The sequence below is a fragment of the Sebastes fasciatus genome, chromosome 14, assembly GCF_043250625.1.
Source record: "Sebastes fasciatus isolate fSebFas1 chromosome 14, fSebFas1.pri, whole genome shotgun sequence".
Lineage (NCBI taxonomy): Eukaryota > Metazoa > Chordata > Actinopteri > Perciformes > Sebastidae > Sebastes > Sebastes fasciatus.
Window position 1 is genome coordinate 345,501 of NC_133808.1, and position 21,208 is coordinate 366,708.

The following is a 21,208-nucleotide window of genomic DNA, read 5'->3' on the forward strand; positions in this document are numbered from 1 at the left end:
AGATGGGACGAATAGTCGCATAAACAACTTAATTTTTTATAATTGATGACTATTCGAAAAATCTAAAATCATAACCCATCCCTACTGGCTAGTGAACATAGTGGATCATTTAGCGGCTAAAGATATTTCCTTCAACGGTGGGTGGAGACCAAAATCAGAGCTAAAAGGAGAGAGCAACATAAATTCAACATAAATCCAAATGAATGCTAATGTTTTTCTGCTTCTGCTGAATAGGCAACTGTTTGCTATAACAACTTAAAAGTCAATATTATATCAGTCTTGTGTTTTGCAGCTTGTTGTGCTGCCCCCAAGTGGCAGAACAATCAAGTAAAGCTGATTTTAATTGGATTAAATAGTGCAGTGTTTGGAACTACAGTATTTTCAGCCATAGAAAAAGCTTATTTGGTGCGCTAGTGAGCAGTTTTGGCAGCAGGTCGATGTACGTGGCAGTCAAAATAAACTACAGTGTGTACGTTCATGGTATTATTACCATCAACGTCAGCCAGTGCACAAAGTAATTTCATCCCTACTTGTCATATTTTGCCGCTTGGTCATAATGATGTCAGGGGCAACCTTGCGTAGTATCTTCATGCTGACGGTTTGTGTGTGGTTAATATTGTGAAATGGTTGCGGTTAATGTTGTAACATGTGGTTAACGTTGTATTTAACAACTGGTCATGGTTAATGTTGTAACAGCTCTACGGCACAGAGCAATAAGATATATAAGGCTTTGGATACACAGACAATCAATTCATTGTTGGTTTTGGTAGTTTCATGGGGTTTGTTGTCAATAAGAAATATAGAAAACAAAGGCTAAACAAGTGTCCAAAGTTAATATGCAAAGAAAATGAATTTCTGAAGTCAGTGGCCAAATGATTAATACTTCAGTGCAGGATCCATAACAAAGTCATTAAAATGCTGTTCACCGTTCCATTGAGATGTATTGCTCTTCATTGTAGTGAAGTTAGTCACTGAACTTCTATTTGTGAATCTTTTACAGCAAGCAAATGGCAACTGGGGCAAGACAGTGTTTGAGTACAGGACACAGAAAACTGCAAGACTTCCTATTGTGGATATGGCCCCTGTGGACATTGGCGGCCCAGATCAAGAGTTCGGCATCGATATCGGGCCCGTGTGCTTCTTGTAAAATGGTCAGCTGGGATGCGTCGAGGCGAATCCTGAGACTATTGAACTGACAGCTGACGCGATCAGCCACATTGTACATACGAGTACTGAGGACTATTCTGGCCCTGTGGCAAGATATTTATTGTGCCTTTCAACCCAGTTCAAGACATCGAAGAATTGTAAGTTAGAATGACTGTTTGGAATTTACTTTAAAAATTGGTAAAAATCTGAATCATTCCTCTGTCTTCTTGTGTATGTTTGACTCCAAGCGTCATGCATTTCGAGGCTCACTGTGGTGTGGTTTGGTCCGAAGATATTACCCTTTAATTTTATTTCACAAAACAACATTGCCAAAGATTTATCAATATGAAAGCTTTAAAATGGTAATTATAACTGCTGTTTATAGGCCCAGAGAAATCCCACTGAAGCTACATCAAATGTTGTCCCTCCACTACTATTTTATTTTCGGATTTGTCTATTAATTTTTTGTTTAGAATGTTTGCATATACAACAACATTGTGGTGCTATTGAGGATACAAATACAGCAGATGGTGTGTTCACTGGTGCATGTATTTTCTCAAGACAGTTTTGATGAACCAATGTCTGTATCCAGTTATTTTAAACTCTGTACTGACCACGTAGAACATTAAAGACACATTTAGACTGTTGATTCCTCAGTGTTAGCTACCTCGTCACCGAAACTGAGAAACGATGACACTACATGTAAATCTTCTTTCACAGGTGCTGTTTTGTAAGTAGTATGATCCTTGTGCACTTCTCCCGGCTGCGCGGTACAGGGCAGGGTGTGGGGATACCAATAAAGATCTTTTTGTCAACGACGGAGAGACGAATGAGGTGTCGTGTGAGTGGTGTGTGGTGATTTGTAATTTTTTTTTTTCCCCTTCAATTTCAATATCGGAAAGTAAAAGGTAGCACAGAATATTCTATTTTTATGCATGTCAGTTTCCCTTTTTCAGTATCCTGGACCTATATGCTCTTGAAATCCTTTTTATAATCAGTTTTATAGAATAAGGTGGCTGTGAGTGCCTGTTTGCTTTGTATTTCTTGCTATGCAACAAATTAAACAAACTGCTTGTTAATCCCCCCAAGCTCTTGTCATATTGATTCAGGTATAGTTAGGTCCTTTACGCTTGTCATTTTGCACACATTTTTAGACATTTTTTGTAGTTTTCGAAAACAACATTATTATTATTATTACATAATGTTCACAGTTGTTTCTAATGTAAGTTGTTTCTTTAATATTTTCATGGATGTGCCTTCAAGTAATTCTACTGTGACCATTTGGTTCATATTTGAGGTTATTTATTATAGATTTGTAACTTTAGCGAGGCTTGACTGCCTGCTAACACCCCAGAGGCAGCGTGGAGGAGGAAGGGGCTTTCCACACTGGAAGCAAAACGTTTCATCCTTGAAAATAAATATTGAAATGACTTCTCTCTGCCTGTTCCTGTTTGAGAATAGTTAATTTGGTCCTTTCAAAACCATAATAGAATCAGCCTCAAGAGGGTGGGAGGCAAAAAATCCAGAGAAATAGAGATGATGGTGAGAAAATGGGATGTCGGACCACAAAATGAACACAGATGCTACTGATGAAGTAGGACAATTGTAGATTGAACAGCTCCTGAGACTTACTCAACATTAAAGATCCCACAAGTACGCTATCTACAGCAAGACTAAGAGTCTTGGTAGTGCTGTGAGGCTTTACTTACAGCGAGGGCATAAGCAAGGACATAATTCTAGTCATAAATCTAAGGAGAGCTGTTGTAAGATGTGACTTTGGGGCAGATAAAGAGGCACTAAGAGCCCCCCCCACGTTGCGACCCTGAACAGGATAAACAGTTAGAGATAATGGATGGATGGATGCATTGCATATGGAGCAGCAGCACAGACATTACAAAAAGTGAACAGACTGCAGCATCAACCCAGTCTCAATAAATAGTAAAAACGTGGACATACCGCGTGTCCTGAATACGCATTTAAGCACATTTGTATGCCACGCAAACTTTCTACTTAGGGGTAAGGGGAAACATCATGGTTGGGGTTAAAATAAGTAAGTAAACTAAGTAAAACACGTATGGAAACAACTACGGAAAACACGTCACAAATGCCAACAAAAAATGTGACAAACATCATTAATGTAACTTACAAAACACCACCTCCCCAACATAAGTGGTCTTTCTCGCTTTTTATACTACATCATTAACTCTTACCGTAACATTAATACGTGGATGCGATAACATTGCAGTCAGTACAGGATACATGGGTGTACAATGACACACAAAAATCAAGAAAGGCGTACTTATTGCACGCTTAACGCCTTGCGCATTATCGTGGCATTTATACGCCTTTTTGTGCGAACAGGCTGGCAGTATAGAGCATTAACAGTATGCATAGAGGCTATTAAGTCAACTCCCACTAACGGCTTTCTAATTGAACTGAACTGAAAGGAAGTGGTGAGGAAAACCCTGAGGAGGAGTGCCGGTCGTTGATTTCAACTTTCATAGTGGTCAAACGGTGATACTACAACTTCCATGTCCGTCACGTGATACCATTGGGCCCAAAAATACTTTTTCCCATAGACTTACATTGGGGAAGAGACATCTGTAACTCAGCTCAGATATTTTTTTTTGAGGTGAATCAATTCCCCACTACAAACACTCTAATAGTCCTTATTTAAATCATCAGGTCCTAAAAGTTGTAAAACGCACTAATAACTGAATCCAGAGTTATTTTCCTTCCTCCGTTCATGTGAATGAGACCCAGGCCGAGGCTGGAGCGAGGGCTGGGAGGAGGAGTTAGCAAGCCGTGATGACGGCATGATGTTTTGCCCACTCCAGTTAGCTACATTCCTCCTTGGCTTTTCCTAGAGGTGAAAGTGGATATGAGTATTCTGGAAAAGAACAGGAAATGGGGAGCGAATGAAGTGGGAGTTGAAAAAAGTACTTGCCTTAGGAACAGATATCTTAAAATCTTCACAGATGGTTTTAAGAACAATCGAGTGTGTGGGACTTGGTGTCTATATTCCGGAGTTCCAAGTATCAATCTCCAAAAGGCTGTCCGACCAGTTCTCAGTATACAGCAGAGATAGTGGTAGTGATTATTGGTTTACAGTGGGTTGGGGGAAGACAGGTGGGTTAATGTGCTCAGATTCAACAGCTGTCATTAAAAGCATACAGTCAACAAAATCTACACGGGAAGTTTTACTCATTGAACTGTATGTTTGCTAAGACTGCACAGAGGTGGTGTAGATGTGCAGTTCTGCTGGGTACCAGCACACGAGGGGCTGAAAGAGAGTGTGCCGATAAGCTTGTAAACAAGGCCTTACAAAATGAAATAACTGTGCCAATACCACCTGGCAGAGGATAAGAAAAAGCAGAAGAATGAGATGGAGAGATGGCAGAAGAAGTGGGATGAAGACAGAAACAGAAGGAGGTATCACAAAATACAAAAAGCATTCAAAAAGGTGTCTGTGTGAAATGTCTTGCCTATGACAATGACTTTGTATTTAAAAGCCTTTAGGCTCTAGTTTTATCATAAATTGGCTACATATTTTTATATTCATATTGCTTTGAGGTGTAGGGCACTAGGTTGTTAGTGCCATTTGAACTAAATCCAAGCAGTCCAGTGTTTTTATTCAGCACTTTTTCACCTATGAGGTTTGAGGTGAGAGACTATATTGATCACTTTTTGCAGACAATTGAAAGAGACCATAAAAAAGAAAATTGATATTCATAACTTCCACAACCTCACTCCTCTAAAACTAAAGTCATTAATATAACTAAAGTCATTTCAACCCCAAAAATTGCAATCACAGATATACAAACTCTTTTCACACCCCGGCAACAGTTTCAATACCAACAGACAAACGGACATCAGACCTGAATAGACATCAATCAGATATTCATTGGACAACCATATGCAACAATACATTCGCCATGTCATCCAACTCCAAAATTCAGCTAATTCAATACAAGGTACTACACAGAACACATATCACCACTCACAAAATATATAATTTGGGCTTTATAGACAGCAACACCTGCACTCACTGTCCAAATGCAATAGATAATCACTTCCATCCTAAACCTCAGCATCCCACTCTCCCCCTCCATCTCTCTGCTAGGCGACCTCTCCACATTGTCAATTCCACAACATCTCCAAACATTCATACTAGTTGCAATAACCGTGGCCAAGAAAACCATATTACTCAACTGGAAGGACAGAATAAAATGATCAGTAAACCATTGGCTCAATCTGCTAACCAACCACTCTAACTTAGAACAACTCACATCAACCCTAAAGGACAATTTCACCTCATTCCATAACACCTGGTCTCCTTTCCTGCAGTAGCCTACATTCAGAGCTGCTTCCCCTCTACACCACCCACACAGATTTTATCAAATATAATAACTCAAAATAACCCACGATGTACCTCCTCAACATTGCCAACCATGAGAACTTCTCCCCTCTCCCTCTCCCAATTGTTTGTCTGGTCTTTCCTTTTTTTCTGTTTTGTTTGTTGATGTTAATGTACTGTAATATGTTATTAAAGCTAAAACAAATAAAAATAAAAATAAAAAAGTAGTTTAATGTTTACCATAGCAACCATTAATTTAGCTTGTTAGCATGATAACGTTAGCTAATTAGCACTGAACACAAAGCAGAGCAGAGGCTGATGGGATTATCTTTAGTTTTGAACATATTTGATTTGGCCATTTAACTAAAGCATGTGACAAATATACAATTTTACTTCATGGCAGGTCAAGGGGATTACGTTATTACAATTCATCCTGTCGGGAACATACGCAAATGTCTGTACCAAATTTCATAAAAATACATTGAAACAGTTGAGAATCAGAGGATCACCAGTCATCATCTGGGAACCAAGAACAAAATGTGTGAACAAAATTTATATTATATATTAAGCTATTTCACCGAATAAGTGAAAGATTTGACCTGCTGGTGGCGCCAGAGGAAAATAGGGATCACCAACATCAGTAGGGTTCATCCTCTGGGAACTATGAATGCCTGTACACAATTTCATGGCCATTAGGATGCCTCAGTCTGGACCAAAGTGAACGACCAATCGACCAACACTACCATCCATAGAGCCGTGCTGGCAGCCTGACTAATAATGAAATATTGAAGAGAAAACATTTAAAATACAAAAATACACACCAGCTAAAAAAAGTCACACAAATAATTTTAAATGATAGAATCAACAATTAGCATTTTTTTTCAGTAAGATTTTCTTTAATATCTGTAACAGCAAAATCAATGCAACCAAAAGTAAAATAATGGAATAGTACTGTATATGGAAAGAGGCTGTCCAAAAAAAGTGCCTTCTGGTGCAAGAAAAGAGAGACTAAAATGATGACAAAGTAAAAATATGACACGTAAATACTGAAATGGCAACTCAAACTTGTGAAATGCAGAAAACAAACCAAAAACAAACAAACCAAAAAAAACAAGTCAATGTTGAAAACAAAAGGTGGAAAGGTCAGTAAGCCAATATATACGTATATATATCAGACTGGATTAATGAACTACATGTGTGACTTCATGTTGAGTAAAATAAGCTATGTGATGTTATGGGCAAGCTGAAAGATTGTGTTAATGATACAGATTCCATTTACCTTCCGCACCAGCATGTGTTTGGCATACAAACAGGAATGTGTTAACAATACAGAATTCAAATGGTGCATACACACAAACTGTCTCATATGAAAATTTGGCCACAGAGTGTACCATTGGACATATTTGACTATTTACATCTCTCATTGCCTGTGCAAGCAAAAGTATTTTTTTTTCATTTTTACAAAAATAGTTGTTTTCTATAATGGATCTGAGATTACATTGAAATATTGAAAAAAACAACAACAACAACAAAAAAAAACAATCTAAATGCAAATGCATATAAACCTCAAGATGAAAACTGTGACATCTTGACTCAACCTCGGAGTGGATTTTGGCACTTCTTCATACAAACAAGTTAAAAGTACGCGACAAAGAGCATCTTCATGGCATCAGCAGCGGCTGTCTAGTGGGTCCAGAGAGAAGACGGTGCCCTCTAAGGTTAGTCCCATTTTGAACCCCTCCTGGAAGACAAGCCAGAGAACAGCTGTGACCACGAAGATCAACACTGGTCTCTGTGAGACCTCTGTCTCACTGTAGTTGATAAACAGGAGGTCAGAGTAATGTTTAGATTAGAGCCAATGGGGAAAAGTCCATGAACCTCTGAGGGTAAAAGAGAATGAAATGCTAAACAAAACAGAGATTACAACAATGTTGTTCCGCCATGCTTGACCATGCATTATGTGCAAGAACATAAACTTAGCAGAAACAGCAAGGCATGCAGCTAATGAGAGAAGCACCGGTGAAACTCATTCATATCAGATGGAAAAGTCAAAAGCTATTTCATTTTGCAAATATCTGGTAACTAGAATTACCGCCTCACGGTTGCATTACGCCACCAACCAGTGAAGTTGCAGTTTACATCCATGTCTGTCCAAAATGTCATCACTTCATCACTTTATCCTGTTAGACATAACATACAGACGTAGGCAAAATCGTTGGTACCCTTCCGTTAAAGAAAGAAAAACCAACAATGGTCACTGAAATAACTTGAAACTGACAAAAGTAATAATAAATAAAAATTCACTGAAAATTAACTAATGAAAATCAGATATTGTTTTTGAATTATGGTTCAGCAGAATCATTTAAAAAAACAAACTAATGAAACTGGCCTAGACAAAAATGATGGTACCCGTAACTTAATATTTTGTTGCACAACCTTTTGAGGCAATCACTGCAATCAAGTGATTTCTGTAACTCTCAATGAGACTTCTGCACCTGTCGACAGGTATGTTGGCCCACTCCTCGTGAGCAAACTGCTCCAGCTGTCTCAGGTTTGAAGGGTGCCTTCGCCAGACTGCATGTTTCAGCTCCTTCCACAGATGTTCAATAGGATTTAGATCAGGGCTCATAGAAGGCCACTTCACTAGCCATTCTTGGGTGTTTTTAGCTGTGTTTTGGGTCATTATCCTGTTTGAGGACCCATGACCTGCAACTGAGACCAAGCTTTCTGACACTGGGCAGCACATTTCGCTCCAGAATGCCTTGATAGTCTTGAGATTTCATTGCACCCTGCACAGATTCAAGACACCTTGTGCCAGATGCAACAAAGCAGCCCCATAACATAACCGAGCCTCCTCCATGTTTCACATTAGGTACAGTGTTCTTTTCTTTGGATGCTTCATTTTTGCGTCTGTGAACATAGAGCTGATGTGACTTGCCAAAAAGCTCCAGTTTTGTCTCATCTGTCCAAAGGACATTCTCCCAGAAGCTTTGTGGCTTGTCAATATGCATTTTGGAAAATTCCAGTCTCGCTTTTTTATGATTTGGTGTCCTCCTCGGTTGTCTTCCATTAAGTCCACTTTGGCTCAAACAGTGACGGATGGTGCGATCTGACACTGATGTACCTTGACCTTGGAGTTCACCTCTAATCTCTTTGGAAGTTTTTCTGGGCTCTTTGGTTACCATTCGTATTATCCGTCTCTTCAATATGTCATCAATTTTCCTCTTGCGGCCACGTCCAGGGAGGTTGGCTACAGTCCCATGGACCTTAAACTTCTGAATAATATGTGCAGCTGTAGTCACAGGAACATCAAGCTGCTTGGAGATGGTCTTATAGCCTTTACCTTTAACATGAAGGTCTATAATGTTCTTTCTGATCTCCTGAGACAACTCTCTCCTTAGCTTTCTGTGGTCCATGTTCAGTGTGTTACACACCATGATACCAAACAGCACAGTGACTACTTTTCACCCTTTAAATAGGCAGACTGACTGATTACAAGTTTGAAGATACCTGTGATGCTATTTACAGGACACACCTTAGTTTAACATGTCCCTATGGTCACATTATTTTACATCTTTTCTAGGGGTACCATCATTTTTTGTCCAGGCCAGTTTCATTAGTTTGTTTTTTAAAATGATTCTGTTGAACCACAATTCAAAAACAATGTCTGATTTTCATTAGTTCATTTTCAGTAAATTTTTATTTATTATTACTTTTGTCAGTTTCAAGTTATTTCAGTGACCATTGTGGGTTTTTCTCTCTTTAACGGAAGGGTACCAACAACTTTGCCTACGTCTGTATGTTTATTATATGAATTCTTGAGTTATGGCCAAAAACGTGTTTTGTGAGGTTACAGTGACCTGGACCCTTTGACCACCAAATTCTAATCAGTTCATCCTTGAGTCCAAGTGGATGTTTTCCCCAAATTTGACGAGATTCCCTACAGGCGTTCCTGAGATAACACGTTCACGAGAATGGTACAGACGGACGGACCAATATCCCAAAAGCATAATGCCTCCGGCCACAGCAATTGCCAGCGTAGAGGCATAAAAATGTACTTGTAATTGTTTTAATGTGCTCTTTAATATAACTGCGTTATTTTTGGCTGGACCGCAGAGGGCCAGCCCTACAAACGCAAAAGTCTGTCACTGCGTGACTGACTGAGTGATGAAGTTACAGGATTGGTCGGCCGACTGTTGGAGTGTCCTCATTGGTCATTGATCTTTCAAAATGAAAAGGCAGAGAACAGTTCTGTGTTTATGTTTTCTGGGGAGCGTGTCAGCGGTTCAATGTATCATTACATAGTGCTGTTGTTGTGCATGTGCTATTGTTAATGTTCGTTTAAGTCACGTTATGTTCAGCTTCGTATTGTGTTACCGTACATTAACACCAAGCGCGAAGCAAACTTTCGCCCTGCTTTCCTCCATTTCCTCCATCAGCCATGGAAGAAATAACCTCTGTTGCTGCTTTGTACATGTTGGTGAAGTCACAGATATGTCGGATGACCAAACGCCGTCGTGTCTGGGTTCATGATGTCACCTGGTGGCGAGCTGTATTCAGATACAGCGCCATTGAACTGATTATCTAGCAGACACACGTCTCTACTGCGGTATGAACCCAAAATAAACAGACTGTGCTGTGATTTAATATCAATAAACGGATCAAAATGATGCTGAAATAACGACATTATGATGTTGATTTGTAAAAAGACCGAATTCATGCTTTGTCAGGTCTGTCTGCAACACGACAAGCAAACCACTTTTAAACTGCTTGTTTTCTGAACGGATTTCGGATCGATCAATGCCAGGCTATGCTAACATTGTAGCTGCTCCATTAACACTCAACATAACGTCATCTAGGCATAAATACGGCAGCGACGTCGTTGTAAACGGATCAAAAGTGTGCCGAAATAACTACATAATGATGCTGATTAGTAAAAAGTCTGAATTCATGCTTTGTCAGGTCTGTCCGCAAGACGACAAGCAAACAACTTTTAAAATGCTTGTTTTCTGAATGGAGTTCGGATGGATCGAGTACCAGGCTATGCTAACATTGTAGCTGCTCCATTAACACTCCATCCAGGAATAAATACGGCAGCAACAACGTCAGTGATGACAGCGGGAGAATCTCAATGCTGATAAACTTTTGCGATGTTTATATTGTTATACACCACTTATATGATGAATGCTTTTTATACACATGCTTTAATAAAAAACTGAAATACTTTTAACCTTGCATACTGTATGTCATGCTAATACCTTTTCACCTTGTATAAATATCATTTACTATTACTGAATGTCATTTGCTTCATTATAAGTTGTCTTTCAATCAAACATTAAGATATAGGTGGAAAAAACTGTTCACAAAACATTATAGACATGACCACTGACTATTTGTGTAACAATTTAGCCGCAAATTCACATACTGACTATATACGGTCCAGACATATACTCGGTTTTGGCCGAGTCTTGTTTTATTAAATGTGACATTGGTTCCAAAAGTTATAGCATACTTCTAAGCAGGGCTGTAGTACTCGAGTCCGGTCTCGGCCTCGAGTCCACTTTTTGGAAGTCTTGCACTTGTCTTGGACCTTGTTGGACTCTGACTTGTCTTGGTCTCGGCCTTGGCTATTGAGAAATGGTCAAGTTGTTCATGGCTGCTGATTTAGGGTCAGTTGTACAGAACGTTGCCTGATTCTACACAGTGTTTCCCGTATATGCATTCAATGCGGGGCGCAGCGCAACTGCTAAAATTATCCCCGAACACAATTTGAATCCGCCACGGCAAAAAAAGGAACTTTAGTTCTATGAGTGCGTGAAATGCAAGGAGACGAAGAGGGTGTGAGACGGCACCTGGACGAGAGATGTGACCAGATTATCATGGTTTATAAAAATGCAGCGCAGTGACAACACAGCTGCTTCATACACCAGACGTACTTTATATAACACAAACCTAACGATGCAAATTCAACCAAGCCCTCAGGAAGAGTGCCGGGCTTTTGAAGCAAATTTTCGTAGTGGCTTCCACTGTCCGTCAGGTGATGCCATTGGGCCCAAAAATACTTTTTCCAATAGACTTACATTGGGAAAGAGACGTCTGTATATCAGCGGATACATTTTTTTGAGGTGAATCGACTCCCCACTACAAACACTCTAATAGTCCTTATTTAAATCATCAGGTCCTAAAAGTTGTAAAATGCACTAATAGCTGAATCCAGAATTATTTCCTTCCTCCGTTCATGTGAATGAGACCCAGACCGAGGCTGGAGCGAGGGCTGGGAGGAGGAGTTAAGGAAACACCACTGCTCCTGCTCTATGGGCACAATGGATGCGAAAGATCGCCAAATGAGCCGGGTACTTTATCACTCGGCAGTCGAGACATTTTGGCTTCATGCGCCACTGAGACACTCTCATAGGAATGAACAGGAGCCCGTCTACAACGCTGTATCCTGGTCTATTTATACATCCATGCATTCAACCCTGTGCTGGACCTGTTCATGTGAGTCAGCTCTCACTCCATTTGTCACTGTTACTAGAGACTTCAGTCTGTAGTGTAGTTACTTCCCTGAAACACCTGAGACAGTAACATCGGGGTTCATGATCAAAGAAAGTTTTTGTATCACGTCTAGACTTCTGTCGTCTCTGTCACACACCTCAATGTTGTTGTGTGTGATAAGAGTCTGCCTCACAAGGAATAATACACTAAAGCATATCATAATAAACAGATAAAAAACAATTCTCTTTCCCACCACAAATAGTCTAGCTGTGAAGGCTACTACGTATATAGCTTGTGTCCAAGGAAGAAAGGGATAACACGATAGTTTTAACACTAACTTTAAACTTTAAAATCAATAGTTGTTTTAGGAGGTACTGCAGCACACCTAGCCTACTTCCTCATTCATGCTATTTGCATAAATAAATTGAAAATGAAAATTTAACGAAAATGTCCCTGCTTATGGGCATACTGGGGGTGGTCCCCGGGGTAGAAACGTCAGTAGCAAATATCGGATCAAATTCAAGGTTTATGAACGGAATGTTAGACTGTACTGGTCCTCAAATCTAAATTCTATGCATTGACTAGTTTGTTGTTGGAAGATAGATCAGTATTGGACGTACTGAGGAGAGATGCTGGACAGTGCTGGCGAGCTAGCCAGATGTATGGTGGACTGAGATAGCTGGAAGCTCCGCTTGAAAGCCCGTCTGAGGACGACCCAATGACATCAATTCCGATAGTTGTATTATCACTCTTTTATATCCACCACTATTGGTTTTGTGTTATCAGTCCTACTTGTATTAGCTATTACAATAATAGCTATTACAATAATAGCTAGGCTATTATTGTGGCTGCTTCTCTCTCTCTCTCTCTCTCTCTCTCTCTCTCTCTCTCTCTCTCTCTCTCTCTCTCTCTCTCTCTCTCTCTCTCACTCTCTCTCTCTCTCTCTCTATCCCCCCATCCGGTCTCGGCAGATGGCCGCCCGCCCTGCGCCCGGTTCTGCTCCAGGTTTCTTCCCAGTAATCGGGGAGTTTTTCCTGGCCACAGCGCGCTTGGTGGATCATGTTGGGTCTCTAAACTATGGTGTACGGTCATAGACCTGCTCTATATATAAAGCGTCTTGAGATAACTTCTGTTGTGATTTGACGCTATACAAAAATAAATTGAATTGAATTAAATTGAATATTGTTTAAAGATTATTCATTTTTGTACATCCTAACTCATTAATCACTATATTAGCATTGGAAAGACACTATTGTCTACTATGGTCTTGAAAAGGACTTGACTGGACCTGGTCTTGAACTTGACTTGGACTCAATTAAGTTGGCCTGATTTTACTGTCATCAGGCCATTAAATAGACATTATCAGTCGCTATAAGCACCATTGATGTGGGTCATTAGGGGCCTACTACAACTACTACGTTGTAACAACGTCACATTTTGAACACAAACAAAAAGGCATCTTTAGGTTTAGGCAACAAAACTACAACTTCTTTAGGTTTAGACAAAAAACCTACAACTTCTTTAGGTTTAGGCAACAAAACTACAACTTCTGTAGGTTTAGAAAAAAAAACAGGTTTAAACAATAAAACTACAACTTCTTTAGGTTTAGGCAACAAAACTACAACTTAACTTCTTTAGGTTTAGGAAAAAACGCAGGTTTACGCAACATAACTACAACTTATTTAGGTTAAGGTAAAAAAAAACACTTAGTTTAAGGAAAAACATCATGTTTTGGTTCAAAATAACTACAAACACAAAGACAACTACACATTGTTGGTTTCACACGGGATGCAAACTCTGGTCTCCTTGGTGAAAGCCCTGTGTTTTGTTTCCCATCCATCATCAACCACCACCCCTTATGGAGTTTCACACTGTCTATACAACAGCACCTGACTTCTGCTTCTGCTCCTGTCATAATTACTACGGTCACTAGAGGGCGCCGTTGCGTTCTTTTATACCTTCTTTCGGTAATCTACCATGTGAATAGATAATACAACCTACTAGTGGGTGTAGTAGGCCCCTATTGACCCACATCTATGGGGCTTATAGTGACTGATAACGCCTATCTAATAGCCTGACAACAGTCTAATTGGCTAATACAGCCCTGCTTCTTAGCAATTATTGGCTGAAAATCAACATCTTATATGATTAAAAAGTGTGTTTGCTGACATTAAATAATTATTCCTTGTCTGAGACAAGCAGCTCATTAACTACAGAGCAAGAGAGCTGAGAAAACAATCTGCTAATCAACGACAATCAGGCCTGTTTCTCCCTCCACTGGGAGAAAGATGAATATTACAGAGAGGTAAATGACATCCACGGTGTGAGTGCATTCAACGTCCTCCATGCTGCATGCAAGACAAAGACACAACCACAGTCACAGCACAGACACAGAAGCAGAGCAAAGAGTACAAACCATCTCTGACGCTACAAGTGGAGAGGACAAGAGATGCATTCACGTGTTAATAGATAAGAAGAGGAAGAAATATTAAGTGCACTAAAAACAATTGTGTCAGTGCAACATTGCCTTCTACTGGCAACGCCCGGCTAAATCTCAGCAGTTCTTTTGCAAACAATCCCACAACAAATCCCAGAAGTCATTATTTTCTAATCACACTGTAATTCCAAACCTTTACACAGACCCACAGAAAACGCCTGATTGTTGTGGATATGGCAGGACTGTATTTCTATTTGACTGTGGGATTGCACACCAACTCAAGCTACAGCAGTAGTTCTCAAATGTTCTGTCATCCATCCTTAGGAAGGAGAAAAAAAAGAAAAAGCCATATTTCCTAATACCACTTATAGGAAATAAGAACAGTTAATATCAACTTAACTGTCCAACCATGAACAAAATTGGGACATTAGCACACTATAAAACATCATAAAGGAATTTAGTGGACTCCTCTACTCTTTTATTAACCCTCTGAGACTAACAATAGACCTGTTTTTGTCTTTTTTAGGAGGGTCCAGGGGTCTTTAGAGGGATATAGCAGGTCAACAGTAGATGCCACATAGTAGTGGTGTACATCATCTGAAAGCTGGGAACCGGGATTAATTTGAGATGCAGCTCAGCACTGTGGGTCACGATGTTCTAGTCATTAATCAGAAATAGACATTAATTAATTAATTACAATGCATTTTAAAAAGTGTATACGTGTTTAGAACATTATGATGGAAGTATGTGATGGTCATCCCCATGCTGTTTTATGTCACATAAATTGTTGCAGCAATTTTTGGGTTGATACCATTTGTTACACAGATTTGGTGCTAAATTTAACCATTTTTTACCAATGAAGAATTGATAAAAATTATCATTAATCCCTCCAAACGACCACATTAAGACACCAAGACATTGAGGAACACCATAGTAAAAGACATGCTGTGATTTGGTTTAAAAAACTTTTGACATTTGGAGATTTTCTGTAAGAATTGCACTTTTCGGCGATTGGATGGCGAGCACTTCTGTTCTGGAAACTGCTCAGAAACCCCCTTATTGTTAGTATACCTAGAAAAGCCATCCATCCTCTGAATGCTCTAAGTCTCTAGTCTGATCCATCCATCCTCTGAATGCTCTAGGTCTCTAGTCTGATCCATCCATCCTCTGAATGCTCTAGGTCTCTAGTCTGATCCATCCATTCCAGTAGAGTGGTGAAATATGGTAATAACCTGAGAGCAAGGTAGGAAACGTCTTTAAACTTTCTTGATTTTGACTTTGACTGATGTATTTGCTTGATGCTACATGTTGTTTTGTGTCCATAAATCCTGATTAATCTTGATACGGCCTTGCTAGTGAACTCTTCTTTCTTTGTTCTGACCACATTAAATATATTATCCAACTTAAGTTCCTTTGTCTATTTTCCCCACCCACTTGCACTGGCTCTGGTATTGAAAGACCCGCCCCCCAGTTTGAGAACCGCTGAGCCACAGTGTCAGTAGCCTATCTGAAGCCTCTAAATGAAGACAGCAATAGAACGTGAACGAGCCCCAAGTGAAAAACTGTCGAGTGACTTTATTCATCCTTCCAGACAGTGGGGGCTTTCTGAATAGTGAATAAAATGTTAAACTCAGCTGTTCATTTATTGCTCCACCAGACCACAAATACTGTTCCATAAAATGTTCCACTGTGATGTTCAAACATCTTCACTGAACACAGAGAAAAGACTTAATGATAAACCTGAATAAAGAAGTGAGTCCTATTCATCACTGAGTCAGCTGAGGATTTCATTACAAATCTTATTGTGCTGTGCTCTCAGAAACTGGAGTATAGAATCAGGTTTTACTGCTCGATGCACAACACTATGTCAAACATGATCTATTCTAACAGTATTAAGGTATTGGAGCTCATTTACGGTCCACAACCGGCCAATTGGGACCAAACTGTCCAGAAATTATTCAGAAGAGGTGTCCAACACTGAGGCATCGCCACCATAATAACATATTAACACAAATTAGTTTTAATGCCACTAATTTCTTTAACACATTAACACAATCGATCTGGTCAATTGATTTGAGTTTTAACGCTAGAGTGAAGATCCTGGTATCATAGTAAACTATAAAACCTGATTAATCCATCGGTACCAACCATGTCATACTAGCTTGTCGAAGGAGGTTAAATAATGCTCCAAACTTGAACTAAATTTTGGCGAGGAAAAACTGTCATGTCCATTTTCAAAGGGGTCCCTTGACCTCTGACCTCAAGATATGTGAATGTAAATGGGTTCTCTGGGTACCCACGAGTCTCCCCTTTACAGACATGCCCACTTTATGATAATCACATGCAGTTTGGGGCAAGTCATAGTCAAGTCAGCACACTGACACACTGACAGCTGTTGTTGCCTGTTGGGCTGCAGTTTGTCATGTTATGATTGGAGCATATTGTTTTATGCTAAATGCAGTACCTGTGAGGGTTTCTGGACAATATCTGTCATTGTTTTGTGTTGTTAATTGATTTACAATAATAAATATAAACATACAAAAATGTTTTTATTAATTTTCCATTAATCACGATTAACTATGGACAATCATGCAATTAATCGGGAAGACATAGATGCAAATTATTATTTTTTTCAGATTACCTGTCTCAGGCTATAGTGACCGTTTTATAAGAATACATTTTTATCCTATTGCTCAAAGTTGCCAACTGCAGCTTATTGTTATTATTGCATATTGTTTTATGCTAAATGCAGTACCTGTGAGGGTTTCTGGACAATATCTGTCATTGTTTTGTGCTGTTAATTGATTTACAATAATAAATATATACATACATTTGCATAAAGCAGCATATTTGTCCACTTCCATGTTGATAAGAGTATTAAATACTTGACAAATCTCTCTTTAAGGTTCATTTAGAACAGATAAAGAATGTTTGATTAATCACGATTAACTATGGACAATCATGCGATTAATTGCTATTAAATATATTAATCGACTGACAGCCCTAATTACTAAGGTACTGGAGCTCGCTTACAGTCCACAACCGGCCAATTAGGGCCAAACTGTCCAGAATTGATTCAGCAGAGGTGCCCACCACTGAATCTTCAAAGTGCTGATATACTGATAATAAGACAGACAGGAGACCACTGTTTAATCTGCCTCCCTGCAGTTCTCTAAAACAGTGATTCTCAAAGTGTGGTCCGCAGAGAGAGTCCGCCAAATACTTTGCTATTAATTATAAAATTTTGCTGTATCATTAAGAAGTGCATATCTACAGATGGAGTCTGTTTGTGCCAATAAAACAAGTATGTTTTATTGGCATACTTGTTTTATTGGCCCACCCTTTGGGCCAATAGAAACTCTGATATGATTGTGACACACAGCAATAAGTTCAGTATTTTAAAGTTGAAGCACTAAATGAAGGTCAGTGTTAGACTGGTAAGTTAAATGTCTTGATTAATAAGGACTAGGCCAGTCTTGGTACTGTTCATTTTCTGAAAGCTTTAACATCATCTGTTTAAAGACATATACAGTATTAACATTCAATAACATTGCAAATTCCCCCGCTGTGGGACTAATAAAGGATCATCTAATTTTATCTTAATATCATTCAAATGTAAATGTGTTTTTGTTCATCAATGAAACAGGTCTGAAGTATTTAGGTTGACAAGTTTTAGAATACAAATAGTTCCAATGACATTTAAGAGTACACATCGTAGAAGCATTATGCCTAAATTGGTGTTAGGATAAAGAGGGGGTCCATGGAACATTTTCTCCCCTGTAAGGGGTCCCTGGCCCCAAAAGGTTTGAGAAGCCCTGCTATAAAACAGTGTTCACTCACCTGCATCTCGTCCAGCTTTGACTGAATATCTGGAGGGAAGTCAGCTGACCCACAGGTGAACGGATCAAACGGCTCAGCACCAAACAGGTCTTTCCCTACAAACAGACACATTAACAGCAGCAGATAAACATTGCACTGCCTGAAAAGGAAAAACGGCGTCAATAGACAGTCAGTTCAAGTCCTTATGCTTCAAATATTGAAACAAAAACCAACTGAATTTCTAACAGCTGCAATTCAGCGGAAAAAAAGCTGGAGAACTAATTCAAATGTGTAAATCTTAGGATCAGAAGGCGACCAAATAACTACTCACTTATATCTGGTGGTAATGTGGTCGGTGGTGGTGGCGGGCAGCCGTTGCTGGCCAGTGTGGGAGCCAGCGGTGTCCCAGGGGAGAAAGGAACCATGTCGAAAACATCTGTAGACTGTGGTTTCATGGAGATACTCCCTGCCTGTATATAAAGTTGTAAAGATGGTTAGGCCGAGGCCAGACTTGTGGAAGCCCGCAGGTAGACAAACTACAGTTATTATTTTTGTTTTACACAAAAGCAAGAGAAGAAGCAGAAAAGACAGGCAGAAGCAGCAGGCCTCAGGAACAGCGACAAAACACATAGCAGAATGAGAGAAAAAGCGTACGCGAGGCCGTGGGATGCTGCATCCCTCGGTAGGCTTAGGAGGAAGGAGAGCGGGTTTGGCAGGCGGAGGAGTTAGTAGCCCGCTGGACAAGTTGGACTCCGGCGAGCTCATAGGAGTGAGCGTGACAGAGGAGATCTCCAGACAGGAGAGTGACTTGATGCTGTGACACCAGAAGAGAGAGGAGGGTCTCTGCAGCATGTACGCTTCATTAGCTGCGTTTATGTGCAGCGGCTGAGAAAAGAGCGCAGACAGACAGTGACCAGAGAGGGACAATATTATTCAGTCTCGTAGAGGAGGAGAGTCGTGGGTAATTGCATTCGTGGGAGGCTGTCACCAGTACTGACATTTGGCCCAGTTACATTCTGAATGTATCACAGTCCTCATCAGACCAATCAGGTGTGTAATTGCTTTGCATCAGACACAGCTTAGACCCACACAGACGCCCTCCAGATAGGTTTGGTTATTCCAAACTTGAGTTTGAAGCATTTATTCACACAAGCAATATCTGCAAACCCAGCTGTCCTTAAAACAACCTGCCAGCTTCAATTTGATGAACTCTCACAATTAAAAGCTGCTGGTGGTTGTTTGCTTCTGGCTGATGTGGAACTTTTGAATCCCAAATGATTTGAGTCACATGACATTGAGAAGTTTGTCTGCAGACATTGCAGTTGAAGTCAGATTATATGATTATATGATTATATACAAAAAAAATAAATTGAATTGAATTGACTTTTGATATAAGTAATAACTCAACCTTATTCTTAGAAATAAAAAGGTATATTCATAAGTAATAAAACGCACCCTTGTTCTCAGCCTCACTTGGTCTGGTATGACCACCCTTATAAAAAAAATGTATACTTCAAGTTTGTTTCACAAAGTAAACTTAATTATAGTTCAAGTATATTCCCAAGTATATTTTATGTAATAAGTATACTAATATCAATGTACTAGTAGAATACTTACTACTTCAATACTTCTTGGGACTAAATTGGCCCACTTTTTAGTTTCTAAAATTCTACTTTGAATGTAATAGTAGTACACTTTGAGTACACAGTACTAGTTTATATCCAAGTTGTATTTTGTACTGCAACTATAATACGATCTATACTACAAGTGAACTTATAGGTATACTGTTATATACTTGTAGCCCACTTTTTAGTTTGTGAAAGTACACTTTAAAGTATACTCTCTGTAAACTACTAGTTTAATAGTTTTGACTGCAAGTATACTTGTAAGTTTTCTTTAAGTTAACTTATAGTACTTAGCCAAATATAATTATACTTTTTTGTATACTTTTCAGTATAAGCCAAGAATACTCAAGTATACTTTTGTTAAGTTTATCTCTGATAAGTACATAAAAAGTAAACTGAAAGCATACTCTCTTATTTTAAATTTTAAAAGAAGTATAGTAATAAACTTCTTTTTTGTAAAGGCAGTAGCTTACGGTGGCTAATGTTAACAAATGTTCAGGTGGATATTGCTAGGTAGCAGATATTACTGAGTCAGGTTGCTGACTTTAGGACTCTGCTCTACTTGTACTGCTGTTACCTTACATGGACTTGCTTTAAGGCCTTTACACACCGGGGGCATTTTTTTGTGTGAAATATATTTTTTCGAACTATTGTTTTGTCATGAATATTTTCAAACAGAGCATGAATATTAAGCGCCGAAAAAGCGACCTACTTTTCTTTTGGAACAAGGTTGATCAACCAATGAAGATGTGCGGATCGGGTTGAGTTGCACCTATAGAGTGCTACAGGAATGAGTCCTAAAACCCATAAATGAGTTAGCATTTTAGCACTTCCTGTTCCCTCGTCTGAAAGTCAATGGGTTTTTAGAATGTGTTTTTAGTTAGATACCTGAAATCAGGTCTGTGTTTAACACAAGCTGAAGAGATTTTAACGTTTTGTTCTACGACATAAAATACATCAGTATTCAATACCCCACTTGTGAATTTTGAAGCCTTTATGTGTCTTAGAAAAGGCGGTTATTAACAACTGTCTAAATGAGACTACTGGAAGTCATCACGCCGACTCGTTCGCCTCTACAGCCATTCTCATGCTCATGCGACCGTGGTGGAGTTCGTTTATAGCCTAATCCAGATCCCGTTGGCTTTTGTCGAGGGAACCCAGGGCGATGCTAACTTCCTGTTTGGCCTACAAAAATATATTATCCCTGGAGTAGGCCTGCACGATATGAGGAAAATCAGCAATGTGCAAAATCATTGTTCAATATTGCGATGACTTGCGATAAATAAATAAATATGGAAGTATGCATTTTAGCTTTATTTGTCAGCCTGG

At 39.4% G+C, this 21,208-nt stretch overlaps 2 protein-coding genes across 24 annotated transcripts in view; one reads left to right on the forward strand and one right to left on the reverse strand.

Moving 5' to 3' along the window:
• The window catches only part of col5a2a (collagen, type V, alpha 2a), a 59,631-nt gene extending 57,397 nt beyond the window's left edge, over positions 1-2,234 (forward strand). The window contains exon 54 of the mRNA XM_074658067.1: positions 1,001-2,234. Within this exon, the coding sequence (XP_074514168.1) occupies positions 1,001-1,147 (147 nt within the window). The 3' untranslated portion in view covers positions 1,148-2,234. The remainder of the gene's footprint in view (positions 1-1,000) is intronic.
• Positions 2,235-6,377: 4,143 nt separating this feature from the next.
• gulp1a (GULP PTB domain containing engulfment adaptor 1a) overlaps positions 6,378-21,208 on the reverse strand; it is a 167,642-nt gene continuing 152,811 nt past the window's right edge. For 18 of the 23 annotated variants that reach the window (XM_074658078.1, XM_074658083.1, XM_074658087.1 and 15 more), the window contains 4 exons: positions 18,909-19,139; positions 18,586-18,724; positions 18,276-18,370; positions 6,378-7,244 (listed from right to left, as the gene is read on the reverse strand). In XM_074658078.1, the coding sequence (XP_074514179.1) occupies positions 7,173-7,244; positions 18,276-18,370; positions 18,586-18,724; positions 18,909-19,139 (537 nt within the window). In that variant the 3' untranslated portion in view covers positions 6,378-7,172. The remainder of the gene's footprint in view (positions 7,245-18,275; positions 18,371-18,585; positions 18,725-18,908; positions 19,140-21,208) is intronic. The other 5 variants (XM_074658097.1, XM_074658095.1, XM_074658094.1 and 2 more) reach the window with 1 other exon arrangement.